The sequence below is a fragment of the Sapajus apella genome, unplaced genomic scaffold, assembly GCF_009761245.1.
Source record: "Sapajus apella isolate SASKATOON/1434 unplaced genomic scaffold, GSC_monkey_1.0 scaffold30, whole genome shotgun sequence".
Classification (NCBI taxonomy): domain Eukaryota; kingdom Metazoa; phylum Chordata; class Mammalia; order Primates; family Cebidae; genus Sapajus; species Sapajus apella.
This window is the reverse complement of record NW_022436970.1, coordinates 462,293-476,617: the sequence shown is the minus strand read 5'-3', so window position 1 is coordinate 476,617 and position 14,325 is coordinate 462,293. Positions and strand designations below refer to the sequence as shown.

Genomic DNA, 14,325 nt, shown 5'->3' with positions numbered 1-14,325 from the left:
ACAGCCTTCAGCATATACAGTCTTACAGACCCAGTCATGATTATATTTCATTTTAAAGTGGGTAGAATAGCTTATTGTGCAGTCAGTGATGCACCACAGGTTGTACTATATTTATATCCCCGAGTCACTAAGGTAACAGCTCTTTGCTAATCAATCTGAATGTGGCTGGGGAATACTTTCAAGTCTGCACCACATCTTGCCCTGATTGCTACTGAGTAAGCAGAGCCTACGCGTAAGCACAGCCTTACAGACCCCAAGGATGAGTGAGCTCTTAGTGGGTCACTTTAGCTGTATGTTTCCCTGCTTCTCTCTGTTAAGCTTCTGGCTGGTCCTCTTTGTTTCTTTGTTGCTATTAGTTTCATGCAGCTATTAGCCTTCCAATTGTTCACTAACAAAAAAATAATTTCTGCCTTATAGCCACGTAATATAACTGTAATTCATACTTTTCTTACCTTTACAAAATGACTAGAAAATAAAAGATTAGCCACTGAGTGGACACCCTAAACCAGGGGTTGGCAAGGTTTTTCAGTAGAAAGTCAGAGAGTAAATACTTTAGGCTTTGCAACCCACATGGTCTCTTGTAACTACTCAACTCTGCCATTATAGCACAAGAGCACCCAGAGATAACATATAAATGAATAAGTGTGGTTGTGTTTCAATAAAACATTACAGTTGACCCTTAAACAATGTGAAAGTTAGGGGCGCCAACCTACCGTGCAGTCAGAAATCCCATTTTTACTCCCCAAAAACTTAATTACTAATAGCCTACTTGTAGAAAAATTAATTTTGAAATAATGTATATTTATTGCAATGCATATTTAAGTAAACCTCGCTACTTCCAATCGAGTATTAACATATTAAATTGCCAATAGTACCTTCGAGTTTCCTTCATTGCTGTTTGCTAAATTAGCCTACCTTTATGCTTTGACAGTATTGTATTTTCAGCTTAGACTAAACTTTAAGTTTTGAATTTTCTTTATTTTGTTAACTGTAGATATCGTGTTGAAGGGATAATTCCAGAATCAGCAGCTAAACTATCTGATTTCCTCTACCAAACTGGAGGCAGAGTTACATGGGATAAATCATTGCAAGTGTATGATATGGTACACAGGATTGATTCGGTAATTTGTTGTTTTAATACTAGACTTTTAGTACATTAATATGTTTTTACTTTATACCTTAGTGAGTTGAATTTATTAAAACTATGTTATGTAGACAAAGTATTTTATAGTTTCAAATTGACTTGAAGTCTTTATAAAAGCCTTAAAAGTTCCCTCTTTATTTTCCAAGGGTTTAATTCTAATTAGCTTTATTCTGCTTGTAAATGTATATTACATTTTGAATCTGGTAAGCTCTCTTGCAATGTGTGCCATTTGTTATAAGGGAACAGAACTCAGGGATTCACCTCTGTTCCATGGAAAACAAAGGTTAAGTATGCCCCCTTGATGGGAAGTCTATAGACCTATTTTAGTTATGTTACATTAGGTATTAGGAAACTTACAATCATGGCAGAAGGGGAAGCAAGCACATTTTACCATGGCAAAGCAGGAGAGAGAGGAAGCACGGGGGAGATGCCACACACTTTTAAACCATCAGATCTCATGAGAACTCACATCACAAGAACAGGAGCAATGCAGACACGTACCATAAGGACTTAAAGAAAAGCAGCATGTAATGTTTAAGAGTAAGTGTATGAGACCGTTCTCACACTGCTCTGAGGAAATACCCAAGACTGGGTAATTTATAAAGGAAAGAGGTTTAATTGACTCACAGTTCTGCATTGCTGGGGAGGCCTCAGGAAACTTATAATCATGGCAGAAGGCAAAGGAGAAGCAGGCACCTTCTTCACCGGGCAGCAGGAGAACAGCATGGGGGAAACTGCCCCCATGATCCAATTGCCTCCACGTGGTCCCTCCTTTGACAGGTGGAGATTACAATTCAAGGTGAGATTTGGGTGGGGACACAGAGCCAAACCACAGCAGTAAGGATAAAGTAAGGAAATAACATTATATAGAAGGTTGAAGTTTAGGAACTCTTTCAAATATATTATCTCAGTTAAACAGATATAAAGAGGGAAAATAAAAGAAAAAACACAAAGGTAACTGGAGTAGAAAGTTAAAGATACAGTTGAGAGAAGAGAAAATGTGAGAGACAAGTATGGTTTAGGGAGAGACAGAAGAAAGGATCAGTATGAGGTAAGGGCAGAATGAAAGCTCAGGTGCAGAAAAAAATGAATGAAATGACAGGAATAATGATACACGGGAAAAAGAGGTTGTATTAGTCTGTTTTCACACTGCTGTAGAGAACTACCTGAGACTGAATAATTTATGAAGAAAAGAAGTTTAATTGACTCAAAGTTCTATAGGCTTCACAGGAAGCATGACTAGAAGGCCTCAGGAAATTTACAATCATGGCAGAAGGTGAAGGGGAACACCTTGGCATGAGATAACAGGTAACTCTCTTGTTTCTTTGGCAGAAAAGGAGAGAGAGGGAGCTCAGGTGGAGGTGCCACATACTTTTAAACCATCAGATCTCATGAGAACTCATTATCACGAGAACAGTGATTTGGAAGTCTGCCCTATGATTCAGTCACCTCCCACCAGGCCAATCCTTCAATTAAACATGGTATTTGGGCAGGGACACAAATCCAAACCATATTAGAAGTAGCAACAAGGATGAAGAATTGGGATAAGTGATTCTAAACTTTGGTCCAGCACACTGTAGATATCGCATTTATTTATTAAAGCCATTATAAAAATAACCACCTGGAGGGATGGGGGATGATTCTTCTCTCCTCCTGTAATGTATTAAAATTCATTCCCCATTTCTGTTATTATTTGTGTTTTCTCCCTCTCAGGAAATCTGTTTGTGGGGGAATCCTGACTTTGTTCCAACCTCTCCCAGACTGATGTGTATGTTCTTTTGACTAATTAATTCACTTCACTAATACTTTTTGAGCAACTGTTGTGAACAACATACTGTTTCAGGCACTAGGGACATATAAGGGAAGAAGAAGAAATTGTCCCTGCTTTCACAAAACTTATATTCTCATCAGAAGAGACATAATAAATAAACAATTTTTTAAAACTTACCGTATAATGAAGGCTAGGATTGGTATGAGTATTATGAAGGATAATAGTAATATCCTTATTACTATTAATAACAATGGTAATAACCAGGAGAAGCTAATTGATAGCTAGAGAATTGGGAAAGGCCTCTCTGAGTAAGAGACATTAGAAACCTTGGTAACAAAATGGAGATTAGGGAGATAGACATGCAAAGATCTGGGAGAGAGTAGCAGACATAGGGGAAAGCAAATGCAAAGGCCTTGTGGTGGAGAGTTTGGCAGTGTTCAATCAAGAGGTAAACAAGGTCTATGGGGTTTGACCATAAAAAGCAAGAAGAGTGGTTACGAGGTGAGAGGTTAGGCTTGGATCAAATTCTGCAAGAGTCTTAAAGGTCAGGGGGAGAAGTTTTGCTCTACATTCAGTGGGAAGCCATTGGAGTGTTTTAAGCAGGGAAGTGACTGATTTGATTTACACTTTTGAGAGACAGCTGCTGAAAGAGCATGGATTGTAAGGGGTAAGAATGAAATCACCAAGAATAGTTAGGAGGCTATGAGAGTAAGCTAAATGAGACATCATGGTGACTTGTGCTAGGATGATAGATGTAGAGATGAAGGTAAGTCAGGGAACCCAAAGATATAGAGATAGAGTCAATAGGGCTGTCTGATACAGGGAGAGAGGAATCAGGTAAGTCTTCTAAAACTGGATTGTGTTGTAATTGCACAAATACATTTCCTTTAGGAAACTCTTTGAACTGTATACTTAAAATAGGTGAATTTATGGTATGTATATTATACTCAAGCTGTTTTTAAAAATAAGTCCTAGATTTCTGGCTAATAAAAACGTTATTTAAAAGAGGTAAGAAATGTGAATGATTGAATAAAGGAAATTTTTATGATTTTCACAAATAATTGTATTTGTAAAATTTCAGATCACTAGGCCTTAGGTTCTTTAATTCTGCAATCTGCATTCATTTATCAAAGCAAACAAAAATAAATAAAGAAATAAGCCACATATCTGCCATCATTTTATCATTTACTTAGAATTCTGTAGTTTTACCTACTTTTATTAAACTGATCTTAAAATCTGGGAGAGAAGAGCTGCAAAAAAGCCCATGAAGGTGAATCTGTTTCATCTTGTAGAAAGTTCTTGATCTTCATCTTATCAATCAGTTTTATTTTGTAGAGAGTAAGTTCCTATACACAAAAAACACATGTCCATGACCTTGGGATTTGAACATTCAGTTTGAGAACCAATGGACATCACAAATGAAAATCCCGAAATTAAACTATTTCATTTATCTTTGTGTGATACTAATCATACAGTTTGATTAGTGCTTCAGATATTTCTATTGTTGCAAATCATACGTTATAATAGAATACTAGATGTGACATCCAAAAACGTGAAAACAAACTCAGAGATTATGTGACTTACTCAAGGATAATGCAGCTAGTATGTGGTAGAACCAGGACTTGTACCCAGTCTCCTAATTCCAAATTTTGTGCCCTTTCCAGTATACCATGTATCTCTGAATAGCATTATACTGCAAGAGGAATTATTTTACCCTTCTGTTAATATTTATAGTATTCATCTCCAGGACTATGTTTTATTTAGTTAGTTATTTTTATAATAATAATCATTTTTTTAGAGATAGGGTCTTACTCTATTGCCCAGGCTAGAGTGCAGTGGTGTGATCAAAGCTCACTGTAGCCTCAAACTCCTGGGTTCAAGCGATCCTCCTACCTGAGCCTCCCAAGTAGCTGGAATTACAGGCATGTGCCACTATGCCTGGTCAAGGATGTATTTTAACTGCCTCCTCTTCAACCTACTGGTGAGAGAGAGAGTCCCACTCTAGGGTTATAGGGATGGCCAAACACATAATACTCATTACTGGAGAAGTGAGGTATACTGAAGTTTATTAATCATTAATCACAGACCAGGGAGGGAGGACAAACTATGCCACACACGGCAACATGGGAACAGAGTGAATACCTACGGGCTGTGGGAGGCAGCCTTTGCATCAACAGGATAGGGTGAGCCCCAGTTCCTGCAGGAGAATGTGATTGACTTGTTTGAATTCCATGGGCCATCAGGGAGATGAAACCACTAAACAGAAATAAAAAATAATAACTGTGCTGGTCCTGTTGAGAAGCAGGATTGTTTGGCTAGGGTATTTTATCTGCAGGAATGAAGAAGGAAAGGAATGTGCAGTTAGGCCATTCAGGACCCCCCTGGTTTCACCCTATGCTGGTTTTACCAGCATATGATACTGGGCTTTAATTTTAGACCTTACCCCACAGGGTGCTAAATCTATGTATTTTTTTAAATACATTACTTAGCCTATGTGGAGTAGCAGAAGTAGTACTGTATGGGGAATCAGGAAGCCTGGGTTCTATTTCTGTACTTATCTCTAGTTGTGCATGTGATTTAATTTGTTAGGCTTCAATTTCTCCATCTAAAAATGGAAAGAGTAGATGATCTCAAGATTGCTTCTTGAATTTTCTATACTCATTGATTTAACGCTCCTTTAACATTCAAAATCCAAGCTGATTTGCTGATAAGTTCTTAAAATTTCAAAGTCCTGCTTTTTCCAAATAGAGGCCAATCATATGCAATAAAATTTGGGAGGGAAATGAAACATAATAGATATTAAATATTTGTTGTAAACTTTATGGTTTGAATTGTTGCAGGACACTTTCATATGTCATACCATTACACAAAGTTTTGCTATGGGCTCCATTTCTCCTCGAGACTTTATCGGCTTAGTGTACATCAAGTGCTACGAAGGAAATATGAACATTATCAGTTGTAAGTTGAAACATTTTGCCCATATCTTGGAATTACTATGAGCCATTAATAAGTGTTTTCCAAAACTAAAAAGAAAATAAATGTTTTCCCTTTATTCAGAGTTTGAAAGAAATCATATTTATAATTACTGACTTTTAAAATGTACTCAGTGGGATCAACAAGTACACATATCATATAGACATGTCTGGGGACACTCTGAAGGTCCCATTTATATAACAATCAATGTTTACAACATCTCTTAGACTTCCGCAGCATACATCCTGTAGCACAGGGTATAGACAGATACCTGTAGCCTAAAACATCAAGGTATACATTTTTTAAATCCTAAGTAACAAAATTAACTGTTAGATATAATTTTATATTTGAATTGCTTAGAATGGGCATACCCAGTAGCTGATAAAACTGTAAAAGAAATTTCCACTAGATGGCTCTTCATATAATTGTGCTTATATTTCTTTTAGAAACTGCAGGTTTTGATATATCCCTATTCCCATTCCCAAATGTGTCACTCTGTAAAATGCAAATATGTAATCATTTTCTAATTTGCATTATTTGATCAAACATACCATTTCATACCATAAGGATCTACAGACTCAGATAATTTAAAATAACTCATGGTGAAGGAATTTTGGTAGCACAGTGGCATAGAGCCCTTTTTTCTCTATGATTTGAATTAATTTCACCATTCCTATCTGAATAGTTTCCCCTATTGTAAAGTACTTGGGAACAGGGACAATTAAGTTTTATTAATTATTATTTCTCAACAAGATTTCACTTCCTCCGAGGTATCTTTCATACTCTTAAGTTTCAGAGTCCAGATTGAGTTGCAGCACTCATTCAAACCCAGTTAGCTCTTTCTACAGCATACCACTAAGGGCTGATGTTCATAATGTTCATATATGTCTAATTGTCTTGTTTTTGAAATGAGGGTACATATAATGTATTCACTGCCTGCAACATAAAATAGTCTGCCTGAACAGAGGGTAGATCTGTTATTTTCCACATTTTGAAGCACACCATTACTATATAATTATTAGTGATCAAAGGGAAGCTAAAAAAGAAGTAGAGGTTAACATCAACATTTAGAGGTAATCAATCACGTGGTGCACAAATCACTACTGAATTTGCTGTAAGAAGTTTCCGTTGAATGAATTTTTGATCAATACTCATGGTTTTCTTAAGGTTTCTTTCTTTCTTTTTTTAATTCTACTCTACACGTTGCTTTAAGCTAAATATTTTGCTTGCATTATGTCACTAGTGAGGAAACTGAAGTTCATGGAAATTAAGCAGTTAAGAAATTAAGTTACATAGCTAATAAGCAGCTAAACCAGAATTAAAACTCAGATCTTTCTGATTTTCCAAAATAAGTGCTAACTACCACACCATATGCTTCATAAAAGACCCATACCTGCTTGTAGACTACAACAGATTTTTTAAAAGAAAACAAGTATAATTTCCATATTTCAAACAGAGAAAAAATCTTTTATAATAACATCACTTCTGGCAGTACTATTATAGGCTCTGTTAAGATAATAAATAAATCATAAAAATGGAAAATTCATTCAACTACTCTAGTCTCCTAAGTTAGTGTTTCACATTGTATTGATTTCCTTATGTAAGATCATATCAGAAAATCCATCTTCTCTGACAAGAGCAGGATTCAGTTGCACAGAATAAACAAATATATTTTAGAAATATTTTATAAACAGCATATATATTATCATAAATTAAATCATAAACTACCCCCTCTGCATTCATATACAATACAGATACTAGGTTGCATAATTCTAAAATGAACTCTACTGATTTTTAGTTATGATTTGAAGTTAGCTACAGGGAATTGCAGAGGGAGTGTTTTAAACTGTCTTTATTAACAGACCATCTAACCACTTCAAATATTTTATTTAAAAAAAAAAAAACATGATTAACACAAAAATCTATGAACCCACGACCCTAGGAGAATAGTTTTCACACAAAGCTAGTTTTCAGTTTTCACTCAAACCCAGTGAGATTTTAAGTTAGTTATCAGCAATAACTATTTCCTGAGATTTGAGCTACCTTTTCCTTCAAATCTAAGAAAATAGTAAAATGATACTTTTAACCATTTTTATTGTATACAGAAGTTGACAGCATCTTTAGAAATACTAGCAGGAAAAAGTTTAAAAGGACAACAGTGCTCATACTGGTGTTTTCTCAATTTTGGCTTGTGTGCACCTTCATATGTGCAAATACACATTCACATGTATAAAACTAATGTTAATGCTGATAACTAACTTAAATGCTATATTATCTAGTTTTTTAAATATGCTACTGGAAATAGTTTTTCATCTTTGGGAAATAGGTTTCATTTTAATTTTTTTTTATCTCTTAGGTACAAGTGTGGATTTTCCAGAATATCCTCCATCTTCAAATTATATCCGTGGTTATAACCACCCTTGTGGCTTTGTATGTTCACCAATGAAAGAGTAAGTATTATTTGCACTTATTTATTTTAACAGCTTTTTGGTTCGACTTGTGATTTAGTTCAAGATTCCTGCTCATCAGTAGAAATATGTACCAGCATATTCTGTTGGGGAAAAAAACCTGTGGCTCAACATGATTTTTAAAATAACTTCTTATAATCGTTTTCATTTTAAGTATAATCAGAATGGATACTTCCCTATAAAGTATGATCTGAGCTTCTGAGAATAGTCAAACACACACAAGCATTTCCCAGCAGTTAAGCTTCCTTGATGTTTTCTATTTCTCCATTAGAGTCATTTCTGTAAATTATTAAGGAATTTTTGTGAATTAAAAAATAAATACTCCTGGCCGGGCACGGTGGCTCAAGCCTGTAATCCCAGCACTTTGGGAGGCCGAGGCAGGTGGATCACGAGGTCAAGAGATCGAGACCAACCTGGTCAACATGGTGAAACCCCGTCTCTACTAAAAATACAAAAAATTAGCTGGGCATGGTGGCGCGTGCCTGTAATCCCAGCTACTCAGGAGGCTGAGGCAGGAGAATTGCCTGAACCCAGGAGGCGGAGGTTGCGGTGAGCCGAGATCGCGCCATTGCACTCCAGCCTGGGTAACAAGAGCGAAACTCTGTCGCAAAAAAAAAAAAAATAAAATAAAAATAAAAATAAAAAAATAAATACTCCTAGAATTAGAACATACTTACATTAGTAACGAATGCTTTACTTTGAATGAAATCTTCCCAATGGACTACATACTAAGAGCAGATACCTGCAAAATGAGATCCAGTAGTTATAGTCAAATAAAAGAAAAGCTGAAGAAATCAGAGATGAGTCACTACGTAAAGGTGGCCTCCGGATAAAATGGCAGCATATAACATACATATTTTGCAAAGGCATAAACTCTATTTCAATGTATATCATTTCACAAGTTCCTTAGGTTTTAATGTTTGCTAAATGATTTTTTATTAAGTAAAAGATTTTGGACCATGAAAACAGATATATTGGTCAGATAAAAATGTATGTGAAGGAAGCCCAAATGAAATTAAATTTTGGATCTGTATTCCTTGACATTTCCTTTGCTGAAATAGAAAACTAAAAAACCTCATAATTATTCACATTATTGTATAGGATTTGTTGATACAGATAATAATAACAATGTGTGGTCTTTCTACCCATTTGTCAATTTTGAATCTATGGTCAAGACTTTATTCCCAAAACAAATGAAGGATAATTACTCCAATTCAGCAAGGTAAATCAACTGCTCGCATGGACTATAGTTGGAAAATTACACACCTTAAAAGTGTGCTTCACAAGCCAAGTCCCCTTCTTACACCTAGTCAATGTAAAAGTGCACTCCAGTAAATGTTGGAAAGGCTTTCTTATGTGTGTAAAGCCATCATAAACACAAATAAAGATTTAAGACCATACAAACTACCAGAAAGGAGAGTAGCCCCCCCCCCTTTTTTTTTTTTTTGAGACGGAGCTTCACTCTTGTTACCCAGGCTGGAGTGCAATGGCGCTATCTCGGCTCACCGCAACCTCCACCTCCTGGGTTCAGGCAATTCTTCTGCCTCAGCCTCCTGAGTAGCTGGGATTACAGGCACACGCCACCATGCCCAGCTAATTTTTTGTAGTTTTAGTAGAGACGGGGTTTCACCGTGTTGACCAGGATGGTCTCGATCTCTTGACCTCATGATCCACCCGCCTCGGCCTCCCAAAGTGCTGGGATTACAGGCGTGAGCCATCGCGCCTGGCCCTCCCCCTTTATTCATGGAGTTATGTTCCATGACTCTAAGTAAATGCCTAAACCCATGGAGACTACCAAACTCTATGTATACACCATGTTTTTGATCTCATAATCAAGAGGGCTACTAAGTGACTAATGGGTGGGTGGCCTATACAGCCTAAATATGCTGGTAAAGGGATGATTTCACATCCTATGTGGGACAGAGCAGGACGGTGTAAGATTTCGTCACACTACTCCATAATGTGCAATTTAAAGCTTATGAATTTTTCTTATTTCTGGAACAGGTTGAGTTGGGTAAATGATATTGCAGAAAGTGAAACAAAGGATAAGAGGAAACTACTATGTTCTCAATCTAACCATTTATGGCTAAATGTTTATGTCTAAACCCTGCATAGAGAAAAATATAAGAATTTTATAAATGGACGATCACACTATTTGTTGGAATGGTAGTCTTCCTTAAAAATGTTATAAAACTATATTCCCCCTTGCACATTTTTAAGTTGACATTAAAGTTTTTCATAGGATTACATTGATGAAAAGTAAATTACATTGATGAAAAGTACAATTCCCAGTGTGTGTGAAATATTGACATTTTAAAAATGGTTACATCATCCTTATAAACATATACAGTATGTTATAAATACCATAACTTGAAACCCACCATTAAATTATCCATTTCAAAATATATACAACCTTTAACAGTCAGAACATTTACATCATTCCATTCCTCCTTGAACTCACATTTTTATTTTTCCCCTTCATATAATTTTATTCTAATAGAATATATTTTATGCTTTGAGTTCTTTCATAGTCATCCTAATTCTCCATAAAAATGACATGTTTAAAATTTTAAAATTTGTTTTATTTCCTACAACCATACTATCTAAAAATTAAAAATATATGTGTGCCTTCTGGATTAAGTTGTTATAACATATTGATCACAATTAAAACTATTTAATTACAAATTTAAATACAAATTTTGTTACATAATTATTAAACATAATTCAAACTGTCATTAGAAACATGTATTTTATTATTAGCAAAACTGAAATAGCACTTACTAGTGCTAGGCACTGTTATAAACAATTGGCATATATTGACTCATTTGATCTTCAAAGTAATCCCATAAAGTAGGTAGCATGACGATGCCCAATTGGCAGGAAAGAAAGTGGAAGCCCAGAGTGATTAACTATCTGAAGGTTACATACAGGTAATAGGAAAGCTCAGTTTCAAACCAAGGCAAGCTAGTTCCTGACTCCATGCTTTTAAACATTACACTCATTTCATTTAACTGTGGGTGTATATTACTGATAAAAAAAGACAGCATTCAATATCAAGTCTACTACTGCTTTCATTTTAAGAAAACTGAAGAAAATTTATTAACATAAATATGTTAAAATGGTGAGAGTATAATGCCAGCACTGTCATTCAATGCCTTGAAATCTTTCTGAATTATATACCATAAATTATGGTAGTGATCTATCATCAAAAAAAAAAAACTATCCAGGCATGGTGGCTCACACCTGCAATTCCAGCACTTTGGGAGGCAGAGGCGAGTGGATCACCTGAGGTCAAGAATTCGAGACCAGCCTGGCCAACATGCCTGTAGTCCCAGCTGCTTGGGAGGCTGTAGCAGGAGAATCACTTGAACCCAGGAGGCAGAGGTTGCAGTGAACCCAGATCACGCTACTGCACTCCAACCTGGGTGACAGAAAGGAGTCCGTCTCAAAAAAAAAAAAAAAAAAAAAAAAAAAAAGACCTGTCAGCTGACAACTCAATTAGATCCTTAAGTTTTACTGAAAAAAAAAACTGACATGACTTGGGAAAGAATTTTTTCTCAACTCACTTCTAATCAAATTTTCCTTTTAGTATCTCAAAGATTTTTATATACCAAAGTAAAGTACCATAGTACTATTTCGTGCGGATAACAGGTATGCCTGTGTTGAATAAAGCAAGAGAAGTGCGATTCTGAACAGGCTGATAGGAAAGAAAAAGCCCACATCTCCATCAGAGATGGAGGCACGGTTATAAACAATTTACAGATCAGATCGAGGAAAAAATGTATTTACAGATCAGATTAAGGAAAAAATGCATATAGAAGTTAGAGATTTGAAAATTTATTCTCTTAAAAGTGTTCATCCTTTCACTGGGTTAGAATATAAAATACCACTTAGAGTGCAGTTTGGAATTAACATGTCAAAAAGCCAAACGCACAAACCTTTGAGCTAGAAATTCTAAGTATTTATAAAAGTATAAATGGGGCCAGGTGACGCCTCACCTGGCCTGTAATCACCCTCACCACACCTGTAATCCCAGCACTTTGGGAGGCTGAAGTCGGAGGATCGTTTGAGGCCAGGAGCTTGAGACTAGCCTTGGCAACATAATGAGACCTTGTCTCTTTAAAAAATTTTTAAAGAGCCTGTGGTTCCAGCCACTCACAAGGCTGAGGCTGGAGAATTGCTTAAGCTTAGGAATTTGAGGCTGCAGTGAACTATAATCACGTCACTGCACTCCAGCCTGGGCAACAGAGTAAGACTCTGTCTCAAAAAAAAAGTGTAAGCGGAGACATTACAAAAATTTAAAATTTTTATTGCAGCTTTACTTACAGTAGTAAGTAAAAAAATTTTATTGCAGCTTTACTTACGGTAGCCAAAAGTGAGAAACAACCTAAATGATAGTCAATCAAAGGACTGTTAAATAGAATATGAAATACTGTCTGTAGCCATGAAAAACAGTTAAGTAGACACAGAAGGAAGTTCATGGTTTCCTATTAAGATGAAAATAAAACTAGTTGCAGAAATATATCTCCATTAAAAAATGAAAACTATATATGTGAGGTGCATATTCACTTATGTACATATGTATGCTGTCTTTGTGTAAATATATAGACAGTCACCTGAAAAGATAACAATTAAAGGCCGGGCGCGGTGGCTCAAGCCTGTAATCCCAGCACTGTGGGAGGCCGAGGCGGGTGGATCACAAGGTCAAGAGATCGAGACCATCCTGGTCAACATGGTGAAACCCCGTCTCTACTAAAAATACAAAAAATTAGCTGGGCATGGTGGCGCGTGCCTGTAATCCCAGCTACTCAGGAGGCTGAGGCAGGAGAATTGCCTGAACCCAGGAGGCGGAGGTTGCGGTGAGCGGAGATTGCGCCATTGCACTCCAGCCTGGGTAACAAGAAAGAAACTCCGTCTCAAAAAAAAAAAAAAAAAAAAAAGATAACAATTAAAACTATAAACAGTGCTTATCTCTGGGAAACAGAATAAGGGGAATAAGGGAGGGATAATTTTCTTTAATTAAAAAAAAAATTTATATTGTTTAAATTTTCATAATACGCATACATTACTTTTAGAATTTTAAAAAGTCAATAAAAAGACAAAATGGAAAAGGTGCCTAAAACTGAAGATTTTAAGAAATATTCTAGCCACTTGATACTTTTAAGTAAAATTTTTATAAGTATGTCGATGGTGAATAAGACAAGAATCCTGCTCTCCAAAAACCTTTAAATTCAGTAGGTAAATCTAAAAATTCCTTTTCTTTTCTTAACTCTCCCTTTGCTTACAGAAATCTAGCATATTCCAAAATAGTGATGTTTGTCCAGACAGAAATGAGAGGAAAATTGTCCCCAGCAATAATTGAAAAAGCTATGCCTTCCAACTTAGTAAACATCATCCTCAATGCAAAAGATGCAATAAAGGCACACAAAACTCCATCAGGACGTGGATTTCATCATAATAGTCATTCCTGATACCAAAAGAAGAAATGAGGCCATTCTGCTTTAAAATCATGTGTAATAGTTATTGCAGTTTACTTCTAAGTCAACACACATAAATAATACTGTTAAACTATTCTAGACAGTATTCTTGTACACATTTCTGAAGATTGTTCATGAAAATAAGAACTCATTGTTGTACAAGAAAATGGCATTAAATATAGTTTTTAATCTCACATAAGAATGATGTTAAATAACAAGTGTTATTTAGTACATTTTTATCTTTTGCTTTTGTCCCTGTAAAATGCTCTGTATAAGAACCAATAAGAAAGCCGATATAGTCAGAGATCAGCATTAATTAAAGGTTAAATACATTTTACATTGTTTTTCCTTCACTTACTGCTTAAATTGAGAATTGTAGGAAACATGAACATAAAAATGGAAAAGAATTCCACTAAAATGTATAACCAATGACATTTAGAATTTTAAATAGAATGAGTCACAAGCAATTTCTGGTGTGGCTGAGATGCAATA

General features: G+C 35.7%; 1 protein-coding gene across 2 annotated transcripts in view; it reads left to right on the top strand.

Annotated features, from left to right (window-relative positions):
• The window catches only part of STARD6 (StAR related lipid transfer domain containing 6), a 38,263-nt gene extending 24,236 nt beyond the window's left edge, over positions 1 to 14,027 (top strand). For both annotated transcript variants that reach the window (XM_032293565.1, XM_032293566.1), the window contains 4 exons: positions 995 to 1,121; positions 5,756 to 5,873; positions 8,245 to 8,338; positions 13,644 to 14,027. In XM_032293565.1, coding sequence (XP_032149456.1) covers positions 995 to 1,121; positions 5,756 to 5,873; positions 8,245 to 8,338; positions 13,644 to 13,827 — 523 coding nt within the window. In that variant the 3' untranslated portion in view covers positions 13,828 to 14,027. The remainder of the gene's footprint in view (positions 1 to 994; positions 1,122 to 5,755; positions 5,874 to 8,244; positions 8,339 to 13,643) is intronic.
• The last annotated feature ends 298 nt before the right edge of the window (positions 14,028 to 14,325 follow it).